General features: G+C 39.7%; 2 protein-coding genes across 3 annotated transcripts in view; one reads left to right on the forward strand and one right to left on the reverse strand.

Moving 5' to 3' along the window:
* The window catches only part of LOC133839028 (uncharacterized), a 59890-nt gene that overhangs the window by 571 nt on the left and 36119 nt on the right, over positions 1-23200 (reverse strand). The gene's annotated exons all lie outside the window — the stretch shown is intronic.
* Positions 15903-21908, forward strand: LOC133839458 (uncharacterized). Its single transcript, XM_062271041.1, has 2 exons — positions 15903-16143; positions 21167-21908. Exons 1-2 carry the CDS (start codon positions 16136-16138, stop codon positions 21906-21908), a joined length of 750 nt encoding a protein of 249 aa, XP_062127025.1. The 5' UTR covers positions 15903-16135.

Consider the following 23200-nt stretch of genomic DNA (forward strand, 5'->3'; position numbering starts at 1 on the left):
CATAATTCATTATGTTTCATCTAGGTTTACGAGATGACCTAGATGAAACATAATGAGTTTGAGAACTTCTATCTTAAACAATTCTTGAAGTAAGATTTTAATCTAAATAAATATTTTAAATAAATTTAAAATATGAAGTAGCAGAGTGAATTTTCTAATTTCTCATTTTAAAGCTTGGACCTAGGATCAAATGTCATTATTATCTAAGTAGAGATGATGCAATTAATCTGTTTATGGCCGAACGACCTAGTTGACGCTTTAGAAGGTTAAGATATATGTATATAAAATGCTTTCTCTGAAAATTATAATGCTCTTTTATGCTAAATGACGCACCATTATTTTCCGGATGTCATTTACAATAGTTGACTGACTTGATAGGAAATTGGTTTGTTAACTTATTTCATAACATAGCAAGTAAGAAAGCTACAGTCGAGTGTACTCGACTGTGAGATACCCGCTACCCATTTTGAATTAAAGCTAAATAATGCGGTATTTTTTCAAAATATACCGAAAATACTAAAAATACTGCAAATATACCAAATGGTATATGTGTAGGGGGGCGTCTTCCAGATAATAATCACTTTTGAATTCTATGGTTTGTATAAACTTTTACAATACTTTTATTGCACTTGAAAATACACTTGTTGTGCCGGTCAGAATAGTAGAACATACATATGTTTATAGGAATAAGCACTAAAAGAGGGCAGGGTGACCAACATGAGGATAAACTAGATCAGTGAGGATAAACAACATGAGGATAAACTAGATCACTATCGATATCAATCGATCGCGACCACACTGTCAGCTGTTCTGAGTGGTCACACCTGCCATCATCTGGCATCAACATCCTCCCCCCCCCCCTTGCAATGAGTTGCAAACGGTTTTATTGTCCACATGGACCGGACAGAATCCAACCCAATGTGGGTCATTGGCAAACCGTTGGTGCTCGGCAGGATGCCAGGTTGAAAGATGTGAGGATACACATCAGTGCCGAGCACCAGGGAGGTGAGGTCATTCGAAGAATCGAGAAGAGGAGCAGAAACATCACGCAATGAATCCCTTGGGGTAATCGCATTCGCGGAACAGCAACTGGAACTGGTGCGTAAAGCTGTCCACGAATTCCAATATTTGGGAAAGTGGTCAGGTTCTTCTTCCACCAAATGAACTCTTGGTACTTGGGTCCCATGGCAGGAATCATGTAGTAGAAGTACATCTCAATGTGTACGAGCGAGTTGAGGCCCATCCACACGGAGAAGGGCATGCAACATGGAACGAAATAAGAACAAATGATTATTACAGTAGCTTTACATTGTCAATGACACATGGAACAGGGCAGTATAGGACAGCACAGGACGACGAATAGAGAAACGAAGTAGGAGGTTATTCGTTTTTGTGTCGATGCCTATCTGGTTTGGATGAATGATGAGGCAGATACAAATTAGGAGTGGTGACGGGCTTCCGGAATGGAAGAGTCACCCGATATCTGCCACATCTGCTACGTGAAGTTGTGTTTTCGCAGCTAAGCAGCTTCGACGGAATATCCTCCGCCTCCCAGTCTGCTTGGATGGCGACTCTCGTCGAAAACGCAGAGATAATTGTTGACACATTCTGGGAGATGGGGCCGGTGAGGATCCAACCAAACACGGTTTCTTGCCCAAGGAGTGAGCCACAAATGTTTGGCCGGGATCCGCTCAGGATGACTGACGCAAGGATATCCGCGCCAATTAAGATGTCAATCTGAGCACTTTTAGAAGTATGGATCTGCCAGTTCAATCGCTGGTAGATCCTTTAGGAAGCCTTTCGGCACACGGAATGATGGCAGCTTGTCTGCCAGTTGTGGAATAACGAACGCTGAGGTTTCGATATGGAGCCTCGGCTTCGTTGGAGAACCAATGCTGAAGTTGCATAACTTCTGCGGTTGGGCCGCAATTGCATGATTCAGCCCAGATACTTGGGCTTGCACGGATTGGAATGGCAACTTTATTCGCTGGAATAAACGCTCAGAAATGAAAGTCGCTTCGGACCCCGAATCGACTAGTGCTCGTGCGGTGTATGTAGTACCTAGATGGCATACATTGACAACCGCCGTGCCGAGAAGGATGTTCTGAGCGTTAATGGCAAAAGTAATTTTGCACATTTGTTGTCGATTGATTCGGAGTGGACTGTATGTTGGGAAGCGTGGCTGAAGTGGAAGAGGAAGAGGCACCATTGTGGGCACTGTCGCCCCGATGGAGAAGAGTGTGGTGCCGCCCCTTGCATGTGAAGCAATTGTGCGCACTCGTACACTCTCGGAGATGGTGACCTCTTGCAAAACAATTCAAACAGAGGCCCTTCTGTTTGATGTAACTCATCCGATCATTGACCGACATTTCAAGGAAGCTTGGACAGACCCGGACAGGGTGATTCTCTTTTGAGCACACGATTTGCCTCTCTGAGTGACTCGGGCCTCAAAAGAGTTAACTCGCTTTGAACTCTGCTGTGGACGGGATGGTCCAGCGTTAGAGTTCTGCGAGTTGTGAGGTTGCTTCACGTCCTCAACAGCCTCGAGTGTACGATAACGCTCGTTGAGGAACGTGCTCATGTCCTGCCATGCAGGAATCTTGGACTTGTCCACCAATGATTGCTCCCATAGTGAGAGTGTAAGTTTGGGGAGCTTGGATAAGCAAAGAAAGACCAGGATGCAGTCGGCGAAAGGACTAGAGACGGAAATGTCTGAGTGGTCAAGAGCGGTCAAGCACCGCTGAATTGTGCCATGCAGCTCCATAATCGCTGCCCCAGACTCGTGCGAAACCGTGGACAGGTTGAAGAGTATTTTTAATTGGCTCGTTATCAATTAGCGCTTCTTTTCGAACCGCTCGCAGAGAGCACTCCAATCCGACGCGAAACCATCGTTCGTCAGCGGAAATTTGGCTACGATCTCATTGGCCTCATCTGCGGTTTTTGAATTGAGATGGAATAGTTTTCAACCGGAGTCAACCTCGGATTGTTGACGTAGATGGCCGTGAAAAGATCACGGAAGGTCGGCCACCGCAAGTAATCCCCACGGAATACTTCGGTGTCAACTGGAGTGAGCCGGCAGCTACTGGAGTACACAGGAGGAGCGGATGCTTCACTCCTGGAAACTTGGGTAATTTGCCCCTTTACATGGGCGAGGCACCGCTCATACACTGCATAGCAGTGGTAATATTTGGCCTCCATGGCCTGTAAAACTTGCCTTCATGGTCGCCGTCTTGATGCAGTGCATCAGCGCACGTGGCATAAGCGGCCTCTACACTGTCCCAGAGGGCTTGCAGCCGGTCACGACGGATCTTGTACGTGTGTACATTGTCGTCTTCGGCTGCCGGCCCTCGGACCCGACTCTCAAAGTGCACCAGTCTGTCAGAGACGTCGACGAAGTTGCTGAGAGCCATCGCCCGGGTGTTGCTAAGTTTAGCCTGTAGTTGCAGAAGAAGCAGACGGCGACGGACGATCAACTAACAAAATCGCTGTTGGAAAGAACAAAATTGTTTAAATAAAACACAAACAGCAGCGTGAATCTTTATTAAACTCGTTGTGATTGCTGCTGTTCGTATACGTATATGGAAATGAATATGATAATATATATACAGTACGTGTAATAACGAATTTGAATATATAGTACCAATATATAAGGAGCATATACGGAGTGTATATGTTTCGTGTACGGGAGTGTACGTGTATGTATGTGTGATGTGGATGTATATATGTCGTATGTATATATGTATATATATATATATATATATGTATATATATATATATATATATATATATATATATATATAATTAGATGTTCGCGGTGCACGAACAGAAAAAAACACAAGGATTTATTTTTGTTTACTTAATAGACTACTTTATTTTTATTTATAAGCTCGCGGGCTACGCGTCTTAAGTGAGGAAAGTGTCTTTAAAAACTAAACTCACAATATGCTGAGCTCTAACATGAAAGTTCTTATTTCGACTTAGGGCTAACATACGTGTGATGTTTTGTGTTTGTGTTAGTGCAGTAATGCTGAGTCCTCAAGTTGCACATGGAAAATTTTAATGGACTTTGATTTTTGGAAGTGGCACGATCGCCAATGTAATAGGATCTTTTTGTTTGTGACAGTTGGTGCCGTCGCGACAAATGTTTATGTTTATGATATGATTTGTGGGAAAGAATTTGGAAGATAGGGAATAATTATGAGTGTTTGTCATGTACGAGAAATTATTCTGGTGGTGGATATATTACTCCCCCAACCTATAGAGGTTAGCTTGTCCTCAAGCGTTTAGTTCGGGGTACATAAGTGGGACTGGAATTTCAATATTATCGGTTTCAGCATTAGCACTTATGTCTGTGTCATGTGTTCTTACAAATTTTTGTGTTATTATGTTGAATAGTGTTTTAATTTTCTTATTCACTAAGTTGTATATAACAATGAGGATTAAAATTAATACAATCATAATTATTGGATATTTATAATTATTGTTTTCTATTGTTATACATAATCATTTCTTTTATTTCAATGTGTGATAGTGGTTCTATTTTAGTTACATTGTATTCTGTAAACATAATAGTTGTAAATTGTTGCGCTCTATTTGAAATTTTAACATTTTTTAATTCAATGGTACAATAAAATATTTTTATTATTTTATCTTTTTCGATGTATATTTCTAAATCATTACAATTTTGATTTAGTTTGGTTCTGGTTAAGTTCCAGGTTATTATGATGTTTGGTTCTACTATTTGTATAAATTCTTGTTTACGATATTTATTAAAGGTGCAAACTGGAGTTTCATGTTTTATTATCATTGATGATTTGTCCATTCTTATCTGGGTAAGGGATTACTTGGAAAGTTTTGGTTTCAAGATTACTCAATGGAATATGGGACATGATGAAAATTTCATTTGTAAGTGTACTGAACCAAGCAGAAGTTTTAATATTCATCAACTTTTCGTGATTAATGTGATCTATTTGATCGTGTTTAAGTAATTTTGGATTAAATATTCCTAAGCGAGTTAATTGTAGGCTTAGTTCGATGTCTTCTATATATTCGGTAAAATGTTCAATGTTAAAAATTAATGAATTTAATTGTTTTTCTTCTTCCAAAATTTTGCTTTGATTACCTTGATTAAATGTATTTATAAAATCATTAAGATTATTTGCCTGAATTGAATTATGGGCAATAATGTTAATTTGGTTTTCAAATTGTTTCTTATCTTCTTCATCTAACGTGCCAAAAAGGAATTTAAGTGATGATCCTATGAAATCGAATAAGCCTCGTTTAGTACGACTTGTTATTCTGATACCTGCCATTTGCTTTTCTAATTTATTCATTAAATATTTTATTTGGGGGTACTTGTTAAAGATATGGCTTTGAGTTAATAATAAATCAAAAGAGTTCTCTATTTGTGTTACGTTTATAGTTAAGCAATGATGTTCGAAGGATATTGGTAAATTAATTGGTCCTGACTCAAATAGGATGAATCCTTGATCATTTTGAATGGGATTTACTTCGACTTGTTGAGTGTTTACAGTTGTACAAATAGTTGACAATATGAGTAACATCAGCAATTTAGGATGTTTCATCATTCGGGCTGGAATTAACATATTTACTTTTGTTAATTATTTTCTTCTTTTAAACTTCGATCTATAGTGTGTAACTTTTCTACCTCTATTAGTTTCTTCGTAATGTTTTTCATCAAGCTTTTTAATATTACCTGTCTTTTGAAAGGATTTGTTGTTTTTGATTTAACCAATGGAGCTTGTCTAAATCGTGTATCTACTTCAAAATCACTTCTGTTTTTATTGAGGTTATTTATTTGATTTACTTTATTCTCTTGTGAGTTATATTCAGGGGTTCCTGCATAAATAAAAATATCTGCTGGAGTTCTATTAGTTGCCTTATGTTTTGTTTTATAATTATAAGTATATAATATTGTATCAAACTTTGTTATTTTATTCTCTATATTATCGTCGCTTCCTATTATTCTTAACTTTTCATTTCCAGTTTTATGAAACTTTTCTATATCTGATATTCCTGTTTTACTTGCTGTTATGTTAATTTTTATGCCTTCTTCTTGTAACCAAATTTGCAAAGCCGCACTGATTAATGCTGAATCTTTGTCTGCTTTTATCTCTATGGGTTTTCCCATTTCATTGAAAACTTTTAGTAAAGCTCTTTTAGCTTCTAACCAAATTGTTTCTTATCTTTTTTTTTTTTTTTATGAGGACTTTGCTTTTATTTATTGAATCTTCTCCTAAATTTTGAGACTAACAATAAGTTTACGAATCTTAACATTAAAATTTAGCTAACAGTGTGTTAAAACTGCATTCTGGTTGCGCGTCCCTCAAGTCGCTGGGTAGGTAAGTCATTACGACGAAGACGTGATTGGTTGCTCAACCTTGTTAGACCTCTCGCCAGGTGGTTAGGGTGAAACAGTAGCTTGGTAAAGTACTTTTCCTTCTGTTCTGCGATCACTTCTTTGACTGGTAGGATGTTTAAGTCGCGTTGTATGTTTTCGTTGCGAACGTACCACGGTGCCCCAGTGATGGTTCTCAAGATCTTTAACTGAGCTCGCTGGACTATGTCAATATTACTGTTGCTGGCATTCCCCCATAACTGGGAGCCGTACATCCATATAGGTTTTAGTACCGAGTTATACAGCAGGACTTTATATTCAAGGCTAAGGGGAGACCGAGCGTTGATAAGCCAATGGAGGCTGCTGGCTTTTAGCTTTAGGTGTGTTCTTTTGGCTTCAATGTGCCGGCGCCATGTGAGTCTTCTGTCGAGGTGTACTCCTAGATATGTCACTTCATCTGCTTGCGGGAGTAGAGTGTTGTTTAACGTTAGCGGCGGGCAGTTTTGCCTGTTCAGGGTGAATGTAACGTGCTTGCATTTTTGTTCGTTCACTCTAATTCGCCAATCTGATAGCCATGTTTCGACATCGATTATATGAAGAGCTAGCTGCGCAGTTGCTTGCCTCGTTCATTTTGAGCGGCTAAGAATAGCTGTATCATCAGCAAACGTAGATGTTGTTATTCGTGTGCTTGTCGGGATGTCTGCTGTGTAGAGGACGTATAGTGTTGGCCCTAGCACACTACCTTGGGGAACTCCAGCTCCAACAGTGAAGTCATCAGATATAGCAGTGTTGCATCTCACAACAAATTTTCTGTCGTAAAGGTAAGACTCTAAAAGCTTATGGGTGTTGCTGGGGAGCATTGTCTTGATCTTGTACATTAGACCTTCTAGCCAGACTCTATCAAATGCTTGAGAGACATCTAAAAATATGGCAGTACAGTACTCTCGTTTTTCGAACGCGTTCCGAATTTCTGATGTTATCCGGTTGACCTGCTCAATTGTTCCGTGCTTTTCACGAAACCCAAATTGATGTGACGGGATTCCTTCCTGGAGTCTTAGATATGTGTTTATCCGTATCAAAACGCATTTTTCAAAGAGTTTAGATAAGCATGAAAGTAGGCTTATAGGTCTATACGACGTGGGGATTGTGTGGTCTTTTCCCGGCTTTGCTATCATTATTTAATTGACTTTTTCCATCTCACTGGATAGTAGCCAAGTTTTGCGATGGCATTGAAAAGCTGGGTGATAGTGCAAACGGCGCAATATGGGAGCTCGATGATCATTTTGGGAGTTATGAGGTCGCAGCCCGGGGATTTTTCGGATTCAGTTGATTTTTGATGATGCTAATGATTTCATTTGGGCGAAATTCAATTGGCTCATGTTGAAGCTGAGGCTCGTTTGGGAAAGTCGGCAGAGTAAACGCACTTGTGGCAGGATTTGGTTGAAATACATTTTTAAGGTGGTTGGCAAACGTGGTGGCTCTGTCTGCATCGCTACGCGCCCAGCCTCCTGTGGGATTTCTAATAGGCATCACGGTTTCTTTCGGTGAGCTCAGAGTAGGGTGAGCTCTCCATAGTGAGTTTTTCGTACTAGAAGTACACAATTGCTCTATGTAGTGGCGTTGGACATATGCTTCTTCTTGCTGTAGAGCTTTAGTAAGTTCACGAGAGGCATGTCTTAAACGTTGCTTAGCAGATGGCGATCTGTGGAATTGCCACTCTCGACGTAAGCGTCGCTTTTCGAGGACGAGCTGCTCGATTTGTAGATTTGTCTTCTTTCGATTGCGTTGTGTATTTATGGTTTGAGGTGTTGAAGCTTGGGCTGCAGAGACAAGTACAGACTCCAGTGAATTAACAAAGCTGTCTACGTCGGCTTCATTGTTGAGATGGGGACTTAGCTCAATGTGTGAGCTAATATACTTTCTGTACTTAATCCAATTGGTTTTCTGTGATGTCAATTTTAGTGATTGTTCCAATGTTCCTGGATGCCGGAGTAGGATAAACAGTATAGGCGAGTGATCAGATGAAAGATCAGAAAGGCATTCGGCGCTTATCAGATTTTTTGGAATGTTTTTGGTGATCGCAAAGTCTATTAAATCGGGCAGTTTTTTTGGGTCTGCCGGCCAGTATGTTGGTGTGCCAGGAGAAACATAGTCGAGCTTGTTCTTGGCGTTGATAATGGCATTGTAGAGCTGCTTTCCTTTTGGAGTCACGAGACGAGATCCCCAGTGTGTGTGCTTAGCATTGTAGTCTCCTGCTGCTATGAAGTGGTCTCCTAGTGAGTTGAAAAACTGCATAAACTCATCTTCAGCTATGGTGAAGCGCGGGGGCAGTATACGGCGGCTAGTGTAAGTTGGTTGCCAGTATTTAGTTTTATATTTATAGATGTGGCCTGTAGGTAGTTTTAGCAAATTTGTTATGATAGTAGTGCTTAATACGGCTTCTGATTAGAATTCCAGTCCCACCATGTGCTTTACCGTCTGGATGATTTGTTCCGTAGAAAGTATATCCTCGTAGTTGAAAATTGTATTTGTTTGTAAGGTGTGTTTCTGAAAGCAGCATTACGTCGATTTGATTGTCGAGTAGGAATTGAGATAACTCAAGTTTATGCTGCGAAACGCCGTTAGCGTTCCACGTAGAGATCCGTAGGGGAGTCATTATTTGGATTGTTGTGTAACCAGCATTTGAATCAAAAGATTTTGGTTTCGCATTAAATCTTGCATAGTTGTGCGCATAAATGACATAAATTCTGTTAGGATTTGCTGTAAGCTACATATCATAGCTTCGAAGTTGCTATTTGACTGCTCCGGCGATTGATGCTGCTGAGCCATGTTCGGTTCTTGGTATGCTGATTGCAGAAATGAAATTTTTGGGGCAAGGGTAGCCGGTCCTGATTTTAAAGCGCTTGCGTATGTCACACTTTTTTCAGAGTTAATAGGTCCTAGTGAGGATCTGGCTGCAGTCGAGAAGAAGACTTCAGGGTTTGATCTGGAGACTTGCAATGTTTTATTTTGGGTGCGGGCGGTAATTCCTCTCTAGTGGATGCGGCTTTTCAGATCCTTATACACTGGGCAACCTCTATAGTTAGCAGTGTGATTGCCACCGCAGTTGCCGCACTTTTTCGAGTTGCTGTCATCTTTGCTCGCTGGGCAGTGCGCGGAGTCATGAAGCTCTCCACAAACTACACACACCGGGCGCAGTTTACAGTATGACCTTGTATGACCATATTCTTGGCAGTTCGCACATTGTACCGGACCATTGCGTTTGTGCGGTTCCTCGACTGTAATTCGGCGGTGCAGCAGGAACTGAAGATTATATATAGGGTGCACTTCGTATTTCTTCAGGGGCCTATTTTCTGGCTCGAGCTCAACCTTAAAGAGTGGCTGCGGCTTTCTATCCCTGTTAAGGATATTGAAGACTGTCTTTGCGCTAAATCCCTTCTCTTGTAGTGCCTTTGTTATCTCTGCAGGCGTTACCTCAGATTCTATACCCTTAAGTACGACTTGCAAGCCCTTGCTGCTTTTAAGCCGATACGTGTAAAAGTTCTTTTTATTATCGGTAAGATATTTCGATAATACTCAGACTTCAGACTTCATTTGAACTTTTGTTTCGTGAATGTTGCCCTTTACAAGGGGTATTACGTGGAAGTTATCCTTGCCAATAAGCTCAATAATTTTGTTGACGAGAACATTGGAACTTTTTTCTCGTATATAAATAGGCGGAGGCTTTGGCTTCCTTTTCTCGACTTCAGTAGATTCGGCCGCCTCAACCTCATAGGCGTCTGCCAAGATTTTGAATCGGTTCGAGTTCATGTCCGTTTCTGTTGCAGCTAGGCTAGCATTGCCACGGGTTATTTTGCGTTGAGAATTTAGAGGGCTCATCTTCCTTTTAATTTGAATGTAGCGATCCATACCAGTCTGCACAGCCGGCTTAATATGTTCATTGTTTTTGTTCTGTTTTTCGGGCAGCGCAGCGACAGACGTAGTAATATTTGCGCTGCTAGCTGTTGATGTCGTTAAACGCGCTGTCGATACAGTTGCGTTTGTTGTTGTTGTTGTTACGGTTGACGTTGTCAGCGAAATTGCAGTGCTGGTTACTGCGTTCTTAGGCTGCAGAGACGTCGATGGAAGCGAGGGAGAGCATGAGCGCGGTCTATTGTTTCTACGTTTAAGAGGTCGGTCGAATTGGGGGTAATTGACCGCATTTGATCAGAGCTTGCATTATTTTCGGTCGCTTTAAAAGAGAAGTACGCGTTGTTTCTTTGTTGTGAGAGCCGTCTCTCGTCTTGCTCACGGTGACGTTGTGCACGAATGTCGTTTTGACTCATTGTAAACGAGATTGATTAATTAGAGTTTTAATTGTTATGATTTATATTAATTAATTAATCAATCAATATAAACATTAGCGATTTCATCGCAAAGAGCGTCTTTTCGCGTTATTGTAGATTTTTTTTAAAACCAGTCACTGCACTTATGTGATTTTATTGAATGTTTTTTCCCGGAGCACAATAAATACACGTCTGCATGCGACGACGGTTTATAGGGGTCTTTCTTATCTATCATATAAAAATCTATAACATATTTATCCCTAACATTAAGTACTTCGGGTGTTATCTCGAACGTGAGTTTTGTATCTCTATGTTCGGTTTTTGCTATGTTGCAAATTTCACATTCATTAATTAGATTTTGTATTAGTTTTGGTAATAATATTTTTCCTTAAACCAATTTATTGTTTTTTCTATACCTGGATGTAACAATTTTGTATGTGTTTTTAAAATTAATTCTTTAAACTCTGCAAAAGTTTGTAAGTCAATTAATTTTAGGCTTGTTTTCATTATTTTAGTTATATTACCTTGGATTTATTATTTCTAAATAAGCTCTTTGGAAAATTGGAAAATCTATTTCATTGTGAAAATAGACAATAGTCTTTTTCGAGCAAAGATATTCCTTTATCATATCTTTAGCATATTGATTATTCATTTCCTTATAAGAAATTTTTATGTTAAGTATATGAAAATAGTGGTTTGTTTCAACTTTATTATCGTCACCTTTTATGAATTCTATTTGCCTGTTAAAGTAGTTTAAAGGTCTTTCGGTTATTGGTATGTGATATTGACTGTCCTCTTGAGCACTATGTATAGTTGCTCATGTGCTAATTGCATCTTCTCCTAAGAAATTCTCTTCTATTTTTATACGTGAAAGTGCATCTGCTACGTTATTTTCTTTTCCCGGTAAATACTTGATTTGATAATCGTATTCGTTTAATCGGATTTTCCATCTTTGTAATTTCATGTTTGGTTCTTTAATGTTACTGAGCCAAACTAGTGGTTTGTGATCGCTTACGATCTGGAATTTTCTACCGAATAGGTAAGAACGGAAATATTTGGTTGCCCATACGATAGCTAATAGTTCTTTCTCTATAACTGAATAGTTTGATTCGTGTTCGATTAAAGTTCGACTTGCATAGCAAATGGGTTTGTGTTCCTGTGATAGAACGGCGCCTATAGCGAAGTTGCTAGCATCTGTAGTCAATGAGAATGGTTTCTCGAAATTTGGATAAACTAGTATCGGATCGGACGTTATGCTGACACATAAGTGGGATCTTTTATGTTTATGGTGGCGTTTTTCTTCAACTTTGTTGTCATGGGTTTTGCAATATTTGCGAAATTGGGTATAAATTTGCGATAAAATCCGCATAAACCTAGGAATGATTTGATTTCTTTTGGTGTCTTTGGTATTGGGAATTCAACAATTGCCTTAATTTTGTTTGGATTTGGTTTTATACCTTGCGTGGTGATTACATGCCCGAGGAAATCAGTTTCCTTCTTCATGAATTCGCATTTGTCTAATTGTAATTTCAAATTTGCTTCCCGAAGTTTTGAGAAGACTTTCGAAATGGATGATATGTGCTCTTCCAATGAAGTGGAGTAGATAATAATATCATCTAAGTAAACTAGACAATCCTTGAAGATCAGATCTTCAAGTAGGTTATTCATACAGCGCTGGAAAGTCGCTGGAGCATTTTTAAGCCCAAAGGGCATACGAGTAAATTCGTAGTGACCATGCTTGGTTGAAAAGGCAGATTTTGCAATTGAATCGGGATCCATGTGGATTTGATGGAAACCCTTTGCAAGATCGATCGTAGTGAAGTATTGGCATTTGCCTAACTTGTCTAGGATCTCATCCATATTTGGTATGGGGAATTTGTCGTCAATGGTTATTTCATTGAGGTTTCGGTAGTCAATGACTAACCGGAATTTTTGTTTTCCTGAAGCGTCCATTTTTTTTGGAACAATCCAGATGGGTGAACAATAAGGGGATTTTGATTTTTTAATTATGCCCTGCTCTATCATTTCGTTCATTTGTTTATTGACTTCTTGATCGTAAGCCTGTGGGTATTTATAGGGTCTTTTATATAATGGGTCTTCGTGTTTCGTTTGAATTGAATGCTTAATCGTACTAGTGAAAGTCAAATTTTCACCTTCCCGGTACTGAATATCGCGAAATTCATGTAAAACATTTTTTAGTTTTTCTACCTCTTCTGTGTTAAGATGTTCAAGTCTGAACTCATTACACTCTTTTAATTCATCTTCGATTGCGAAGTTGAATGGCCTATCTTCGGTCAAGGGTGGATTTGCACAATCTTCTGTGTAAGTTTCTTCAGAATTTTCTTCTTCGTTTTGAAATGTAAATTTATATTCTCCTAATGTAACTGTGCCATTTTCGTAATCAATTTGGGATTTACTGGCTTTTAAGTATTCTCTTCCTAATAGCATATCATAATTTTCAAAGAAATTATGAATGTAAAATTTTTGTTTTGTAGGGCAAAGTCTGCTGGGACCAAAAAGTATACTTTCTGATAATTCGGTAGTGCCAATAATTGTTTGAACATTGATTGATTTTTATGAATTGGAAAACTGAAAATATTTTGTTTTTAAAGGTTTATTGAAGAACCTGTATCAATGATACATTTTAGGTTTACTTCATTCATTTTGATTCTTATGTATGGTGTGTTTGCTCTGCATTTAGTTCCGAGGCACTTTGATGAAAATTTTCACCTTGCTCCATTTTGAACTGGCCACTTTGGCTTTCCCTTTATCTTTTACCGGTGGGTTAGGCCCACGGCTTGTTGAGGTGTCCCTCGAATAGTTATAAGGGTTTTGGGTTTGAGCTTCTTTTAGTTTTTTATTGAATTCTTGGTGAAGATTTTGATTATTCTGATTTGAATTTGAGTAATTGATTTGTGGTTTTGAATTGGACGAATCATCTGAATGAGAATTGTTTGAATAGTTTGCGTAAGATTTATTTTGATTCCTACGACTATTGTTTTCACTTTTATGGTTATTCTGAGTCTCATAAGACTCATAAATGCCTTCTGTTTAAGCAACGGCTTTTAGCTTGCTTATTGAAGTTATATCATGCCTTGCTAAGGTCATGTATATCCTGTCTGGTAATTTTCTGGTTATTACATTTTTTGTAGTAATTTTTAGTGTATATTATTGCTGTGCTACCGTCAGTGTCTAGTGCTAACTTATTGCTAACAATATAGGATTTTCTCTCGAGCTCTTCGACGAACTTACGTAGACTTCCATTCCAGTTGGTGTTGTATAGTCTTCTTAGTAACTCTTCATAAGGTGTCTGTGTCCTGAATTCCTCGATTAGGGACGATCTCAGCGACATCCAATTGTTGGATTGCGTAATCTGGGATGTACGCAAGGCTTCTCCATCCAGTTGTCGTTCAATAGCACCGAAGATTACGCTGCTTTGGCGTACATCAGTTGTTGGGTATAGAGACAGAATAAAATCTATTCTCTTTATAAATGCCGACAAATTTTCTGCTCCGTTATCAAACGCTGGCACGTGTTTGATTTGATTTATACACTGGTTTAAGTGTGCTTCTGTTAGTTCTGTTGCCATTTTTGATTTGTTATTAATTTGCACACGTGGTTCGGGTTTTTTTGAGTATTTTATTATAACGGATTTTTTGCAAGGTTTTTTGTATTACCGTTTTAATAACGCACTCACGCACGTAGATGTTTTTCGCGGATACGTTTTGTATAGTTCACAACTAGGACGCGTTCACCCAGGACAATGTTAAAGTCCTTCTAGCGGTTCACGACTGCTTTGTTGATTCAGTAGCTAGTACGACGTATCCTACCGGCTGCGCCAATTAGACGTTCGCGGTGCACGAACAGAAAAAAAAAAAACACAAGGATTTATTTTTGTTTACTTAATAGACTACTTTATTTTTATTTATAAGCTCGCGGGCTACGCGTCTTAAGTGAGGAAAGTGTCTTTAAAAACTGAACTCACAATATGCTGAGCTCTAACATGAAAGTTCTTATTACGACTTAGGGCTAACATACGTGTGATGTTTTGTGTTTGTGTTAGTGCAGTAATGCTGAGTCCTCAATTGCAAATGGAAAATTTTAATGGACTTTGGATTTTTGGAAGTGGCACGATCGCCAATGTAATCTTTTTGTTTGTGACAGTTGGTGCCGTCGCGACAAATGTTTATGTTTGTGATATGATTTGTGGGAAAGAATTTGGAAGATAGGGAATAATTATGAGTGTTTGTCATGTATAAGAAATTATTCTGGTGGTAGATATATTACTATATATATATATATATATATATATATATATATATATATATATATATATATATATATATATATATATATATATATATATATATATATATATATATATATATATTATATATATATATATGGAGTGTAGTGGATCTACGCGCGTTTGGTTTTAATAGAGTGCAACTTTCTTGTTATTTAGAGTACAATACCACGAAGAGGTTGCATACACTGGAGTGTGTCAAAAAAAACAGACAAACGCGACCCGACAGAAAAGTAGCAAAGTACACACAACAGCGGCCAAATCGGAAAATATAAGCGAACTCTTTTAAACTGTATAGATACTTACACATACATATACATATAAGGATATATATATGTATATATACTGTGCAAAAGTATACACCAAGTAGAGAAGATGGCGGAGAAAATGCCGGTAGAACGCTTATGTACTTATATATATGCTGTGTCACATATATATAAGATACAAGGAAAAAGAATATGGCGCGAACACAACACTTGCACAAAATGTATGGATGGAAAAAAGTGTATTACTTATCATGAAACAGAACAACCAATGCTGATGCTGGGGTCGAGCTATCCAATAATCCGGCTCGAAGGACCAAAATGTGTAGGGGGGCGTCTTCCAGATAATAATAACACAATCACTATTGAATTCTATGTGTTAAATCAAGCGCCTTGTCCCACTGTAAGCCTGCTCAGCCTAACTGAGCAGTTACATTTAGACTCAATTTTTCGCTCTTCTTTTGCTATAGTTGTTACAGTTTAGTTATAAGCTTTCGCTCATCTTTGTTTTCTAACTACTATTGTCGGAATAACCGGCAAACAATAAATTGTCACTCTCTTTTCGCAACTAGCAACCGAATAAGACGTGTTTTAATTTGCGCACCAGCAGCCCTCAAAGTGTCTCATCTTTTTTGCTCCCAACAACAACAAATTATACTTTTCGATTTTCGTAATTTTACATGGCGCCCGAGCAGGGACTACAAAAAAGACTTTGTTGATTGTTAATTAAACATAAAGAAAATTCAATTAGTGCAATTGATAAGTTTAATTAATTTCACACCTTGTTGGCAGCTGAGTGCATATAATTAAAAACACATTCGTTTGCGTTGTTTCGTTGCTGGCCTTTGATTTATGGATCAATCAGAAGTCAACAGCTCTTCTGATGAACAGGTAACAGTGTCAACAACTGGAAAACTTTGTTAATAACTTTGGACCTGGTGACATTCATTGTGATTGTTTCCCAGTTCAGACTGTTATATCTTGTATTAAACAAGAGTCCAGTTGCCTGACACTGATTATTGAATTGTAGTGAACAATTGATGCAACACACATAAGTGAAATCCAAGTGCCAAAACATAGAAACCACCCCTCGCAACTTTATGATTATGCTTTCAGGTTCTTTATTACATTGAGTTACAATAATAGCACCCGCGCATAATTTCAGTTATTTTTCGCTCTCTTTATTTGGTAATCTTCGCTCTCGCTTGCTTAAAAAGTTGCGCTCTCGCTTTGCTTGTTCATCTTCGCTCTCGCTTGCTTAATAAGTTTTGCTCTCGCTTTGTTCGATCATCTTCGCTCTCGTTGTGTTCGATCGTTTTCGCTTTGCTTGTTCGGCGCCGCTCAAACTAACATTGAAGCTACGCTCTCTGTTGAGTTTGGCATTAGAAATATTCTCTTGAGTTCTTGCATTGGTGTTTCTCTTAATAGTAAAGTGTGGTTTCTCTTTGCTTAACTTGCACAACCCAGAAACATACACCAAGTCGCAATGTCGAAAGATAAAGGGAAGACTGAATTAAATCAAACCGTGATTGAAAATTGCCATAGTGCAAAATTAACACTGTTATTTTCTAGATTATCGAAGCTAGAAGAAAGTATTGAGAGACTTAGATTAACAGTGTTAAATGAAACAGGTTCCATTAATAAAATTGAGATCCAATGTCGTTTGGATATACTAAATAAATACATTGCAGATGCCATGGAGTTGCAATCTGAAATTGATTGCATTGACCCGGACAATTCTAGCCGTGCTTCCTTAGAAGAATTATGCATTAAGACAAGGTCGTTGTATCTGATTAGTTTGAAGGAGCCCGATTCGACCGAGTTGCTCAGCCAGCATCGTATAGGTCTCACTTGCCCAAAATGAACTTACCAAAGTTCAATGGTAAGCACTCAGAATACAAGCAGTTCATAAGCCTTTTCGAAAGTCTTGTAGATTCTGATAGGTCGCTTTCAAACATTGAAAAGTTTAATCACTTGATCTCATGTCTGTCTGATGAGGCATTAGGAACAATAAAGGCGTTCCAAGTTTCCGGTGTAAATTACCCAAAGGCTTTAGAAAACTTGAGGCGTGTATACGACAACAAATGTCTTATATTCTTCGAAACGATCGCACAATTGTTTCATATCTCGCCAATGAATAAACCTTCGGCATCTGGGTTGAGGACCATTATAGATACGGTTTCGGCAATTTTTGAAAATTTGTTGTCACTAGGTGATGAACGAGATATCACCAACGCGATTCTCATACATATTGTATTGTCAAAGGTTGACCATACAACCAAATCAAAGTATGAAGAACAGCTCGACTATAACAGGCTTCCACAATGGTCTGATTGTGTCGATGTTTTGAATAGGCGCTATCAGCATATTTCAGCTGAGGAAAGCTCGAAATATAGAACGAGCCCTAAGCCAGAACCGAGTCCCAAACGGACTACCAAAGCGTCGTATTCAGCGTCTAAGTCCAGCAACCCTAGTTGTCAGTTCTGTAACGCGAATCATTTTATAAGCAGTTGCCAAGGCTTCAGTGCACTGCCGGTTACAGAACGATTCAGTTTCGCCAAGACCCAGAACCTTTGTTTAAACTGCTTGCAGTCTGGGCATAGAATATCCAGCTGCACATCTTCAAAATGCAGAGTGTGTTCTAAATCGCACAATACATTGCTGCATAGGTTCGATGCGTCAGCTCAGCCTCAGACCACGAGTATGAGCCAGCATCAACATCAACAGCCTGGTAGCTCGAGCGGCCAAGCATCGTCACATCCAGCGCACGTAGCTAAGCCAACAGCAGAAATTGACCATGTCATTCTGGCTACCGCTGTTGTGAAAATTCGCGATAGATTCGGTCAATTCCAATTGGCCAGGGCTTTGTTGGACTCTGGGTCTCAGGTCAATTTCATGACTGAAGAATTTGCCCAAGCTCTAAGGTTGTCGCGAGCCAACAAGTGTCTGACAGTTACGGCCATAGGAACGTCAAATTTGGTAGCCCGACATGAAGTGTCAACAACGATATCATCTCGTGTTAACAAACATCAGTTTGACGCCGATTTCTGGGTGCTAAAATCAATTTCGAACCAGCAGCCAGACAGCTTTATTCCAGTCAAGCAATTACAAATACCGGCTAACGTGGAACTGGCTGATCCTTATTTCTACAAGCCGCAGAGAATCGACTTGCTATTAGGAGCCGATTCCTTTTTCGACCTTTTGTGCACAGGCCAAATTAAATTGAATGACAGTGGCCCTCTGTTACAAAAAACTCTGTTAGGGTGGATTGTGTCAGGGCGGTGCAAAGGTATTCCGAGTCAGAACCCATTATGTGGTGCAACGACGTACTCGTCGGAAGATATACAACTTGACTCGCTGGTAGAAAGGCTATGGGAGTTAGAGAAAGTTCCAGATTTATCGAACGTCGCTAAATATTCGTCAGAGCAAAGAGCCTGCGAACAGGACTTTATTGACCGAGTGACAACTCTATCGACAGGGCGATTAGAAGTTTGTCTTCCTTTTAAAACAGACCCAAAAATACTTGGTTCGTCCTTCGAAACGGCAAAACGTCGGTTTCTTTCACTTGAACGCAAGGTTTCAAGAAACGCAACATTAAAGGAAATGTATGTTAGTTTCATGAAAGAATATATAGAACTTGGTCATATGTCTCCCGTTGATTTTCCACCAGGACCACACTATTTTATACCACATCAGTGCGTCCTGAGGCCTGATAGTGCCACCACCAAACTTCGAGTTGTTTTCGATGCTTCGTGCAAAACGACTTCAAATTATTCATTGAATGATATTCTAATGGTGGGGCCAACTATACAGAGGGAACTCTTCTCGTCGCTAATTCGCTTTCGTCTTAGTCGGTTTGCCCTCACGGCAGATATTACTAAAATGTATAGACAAGTAAGCATGTCTCCAAAGGATCGGATGTTTCAACTTATTGTCTGGCGTGAAAATCCGTCAGAAAAGCTTCAAATTTACCAACTGAATACAGTTACTTATGGCACTGCGTCTGCTCCTTTTCTGGCCATACGAAGCCTTCACGAACTTGGTGTTCGCCATAAGGAAACACATCCTCTTGGAGCTAAAGTCATCTGCAATGACTTTTATGTCGATGACATGCTTACTGGAGCTGACGATGCTGATACGCTGAAGGAGATTTGTGTCCAAGTGTCAGATATCCTAAGCTCCGGTGGTCTCCAATTGGCCAAATGGTACTCCAACCACCCTACTTTAATCAATGGGAATGAAACTGATAAAGTTCTCAGTTTCAACGACACAGATTCGACCAAAACATTGGGCATGCGGTGGACGCCAAAATCTGATATATTTCGATATCATTTGATTCCAGCTTCACCGATCTTAGCCCAACAAAACGCAACGTTTTGTCTGTGACAGCTCGTATGTTCGACCCACTTGGCTTGCTGAGCCCCATCAGTATTAAAGCCAGAATCTTACTGCAAGAGCTCTGGCAAAATCATCTAGCATGGGACGAAACTATCCCTATGCAGATGCATACGAGATGGGAGAGATTTAAAGAAAATCTACTAAACCTTGATAAAGTATCCATTCCACGATACACCAATTCCAGCGAAGCCAAGATCCAAATTCATGGATTTGCAGACGCTTCCAGCCACGCTTATGGCTGCTGTTTATATATACGAGCTAATCAGAATGGAAAAGTGAAATGTAAATTGCTTACATCAAAAGCAAAAGTTGCGCCTTTAAAAACCAAGTCGATCCCAAGACTTGAGTTGTGTGCAGCGTATTTACTGGCGCAATTGTGGTCGTACGTCAAGCCAATGCTTGGCAAATGCGGAATCGACAGTGTGCATTTTTGGACAGATTCAGAAATCACACTGTATTGGATTAGAATGTCGCCTTCTTCGCTAGCAACATTCGTAGCAAATCGTGTATCCAGTATACAAGACCTCACACAAGATGTTACATGGAGACATGTGCCTTCTGCGTCAAACCCTGCCGATATTTGTTCTCGTGGGTGTGACATCGATGAATTAGTCGACTCGATATGGTTAGAAGGCCCACTATTCTTAATGGAAGAGCAGTGTGAGTGGCCTAAGAATCCTCATTTTTCATTGTCAACCGATTTAAAAAACAGTGAAACAAAAAAATCAGCTCAGGTTTGTTTAACTACCAACCCTGATTTTCTGTCATCTATACTGGCTCGCTTCTCTTCGTACAAAAGGTTAGTTCGAGTGATTGCCTATGTGTACAAATTCATTTGCTGGCCAAAAACTCCAAATTGTTCTTCAGCCCTTAGTAAACAGGAGTTGTATTTTGCCTCGTTAAAGTTATTTGAATTGGTTCAGCGGTCAGAATTCAACTTGGAATTTAAAAAACTAAAAGCAAATCAATTAGTTCAACCAAATGTTCAATCTCTCGCTCCATTTATTCAGAAAATCTCTGAGCCAGGAAAATCTCTTTCGTTGATCCGCGTAGGTGGCAGACTATTAAATGCACCGATTGACGACGATGCCAAGTTTCCAATCTTAATGTCAAAAAATTCGCCCTTGGTCAGACTGTATTTAAGAGACTTGCATCAGACCAACTGTCATGCTGGTGTTAAAACTATGATTTCGCTCTTAAGGCAAAGAATTTGGCTGATTAATGCTCGAAGAGAATGCACACAAATAGTTCGTGGTTGCATTCTTTGTTTTCGATACAAACCAAAACTAATGGAACAAGTAATGGGGCAGTTACCAACTGATCGCTTGATTGCTTCACGTCCATTTCACATTTGTGGCGTTGATTTTTGCGGACCCATAAATGTTTCCTTGAGAATTCGGGGACGGCCTCCTTTAAAAATGTATATAGCAGTATTTGTGTGTTTTGCATCAAAGGCTGTTCATCTAGAACTGGTTGCTGACTTGTCCACTAATTGTTTTTTATTAACCCTAAAAAGCTTCATCGCAAGGCGTGGCGTTCCACTTCGGATGTATTCGGACAACGCCACCAACTTCGTCGGGACAAACAACCTACTCAAGGAGCTACAGATGGAGTTCTCGAAGCAGCAGGAGAAACTGCAGTTGTTCGCGTCGGAGATAGGGATGGAATGGCACTTCATCCCTCCTCGAGCCCCACATTTCGGAGGGCTGTGGGAAGCCGCGGTGAAATCCGCAAAGCATCTCCTCGTCCGGCAAATGGCCAACGCGTCACTGGCGGAAAGCGAGGTCAGAGCTCATCTGGCAGATGTCGAGGCCATTCTCAACTCGCGGCCTCTCACTCCACTCAGCTCCGATCCCAACGATGGCGAGGCTCTAACGCCGGGCCATCTTCTAATCGGGCAAGCCATTCGTTCGCTGCCGCAAGGATCCGTGCCAGACAGGCCCAACAAAGAGCTGACGTATTTGCGACGGTGGCAAATGTTATCCACGCTCAGACAGCGGTTTTGGCTCGCGTGGTCGAAGGACTACATCCACAACCTCCAAATCCGCACCAAATGGAAGTCTCCACAGCCCGGCTTGGAGGTCGGATGCCTCGTCCTGGTTCACGAGGACAACACGCCACCTCAGCGGTGGATAACTGGAAGGGTCGCAGGCGTAACCCGAGGAACAGACGGACAAATACGGGTGGCCGAAATTAGAACGGGCACTGGCACATTCAAGCGCCCAATCCATAAACTAGCACGGTTGCCAGTGATTTGAAATCCCACGTCGGGTATTCCAAGGTGGCCGGTGTTAAATCAAGCGCCTTGTCCCACTGTAAGCCTGCTCAGCCTAACTGAGCAGTTAGATTTAGACTCAATTTTTCGCTCTTCTTTGCTATAGTTGTTACAGTTTAGTTATAAGCTTTCGCTCATCTTTGTTTTCTAACTACTATTGTCGGAATAACCGGCAAACAATAAATTGTCACTCTCTTTTCGCAACTAGCAACCGAATAAGACGTGTTTTAATTTGCGCACCAGCAGCCCTCAAAGTGTCTCATCTTTTTTGCTCCCAACAACAACAAATTATACTTTTCGATTTTCGTAATTTTACACTATGGTTTGTATAAACTTTTACAATACTTTTATTGCACTTGAAAATACACTTGTTGTGCCGGTCAGAATAGTAGAACATATATTAATAGGAAAAAGCACTAAAAGAGGGCAGGGTGACCAATATGAGGATATGTGACAAGGTCACACGCACAGTATACTAACTTTGTCACTATCGATATCAATCGATCGCGACCACACTATCAGCTGTTCTGAGTGGTCACACCTGCCATCATCTGGCATCAACAGTATATTTGTTATATCGATATAGTACCACATTCAAAATGTACTATAGACGGCACAATATACCAGATTCTGAGCCAAAGCAACTAAGACCCCTAGTAAGTATGCGTTTTTGCCCATACAAAAGGATTTATTTAATAACTTCCACAATTTTTATCTGTGCACTATGGGCAAAAGTTGGTACATTAGCACCAAATTATGGAAACCTCCGTACTTCTTCTAGGGGCTCACCGAAAATAATTAAACTATAAAAAAGCCTACCAAGAGATGTTATAGCTCTTTTGGAATCTCCTGATATTGAGCTTCCAATGGGCATGTGTAGACAATAATGATAATCAGGTAAAAGAAGGCGGAGATAATGAACTTGACATTTTCGGGCAAAGTTCCTTGGAGTTGGAGGAAGTGCTTTGTGAAGAATAAATTAATAACTGGGCACCAAGGTATGGAGTCACAAATCATAATATTGGGCTCTTATCAATTTTTTATTTAATTTTGCATGGATCCAAATCAAATTTAAAATGCGAATTTGCTAAAACTATATTAATTTAATAAATTTAGTTTAATTTTATTAAATATATCATTAAAATATTTTAAAACAAATTTTTAGAAAAAAATTCTAAAATTATAACCTCATGGTAAGGTGGGCGGGAAGAAAGGCGTAATCCAATTGAAAAAAGAAAAAATCCGAAATTCGATCTTTATTTGTTAGGTATATGT

The sequence above is a fragment of the Drosophila sulfurigaster genome, chromosome 2R (genome assembly GCF_023558435.1).
Source record: "Drosophila sulfurigaster albostrigata strain 15112-1811.04 chromosome 2R, ASM2355843v2, whole genome shotgun sequence".
NCBI classification, from domain to species: domain Eukaryota; kingdom Metazoa; phylum Arthropoda; class Insecta; order Diptera; family Drosophilidae; genus Drosophila; species Drosophila sulfurigaster.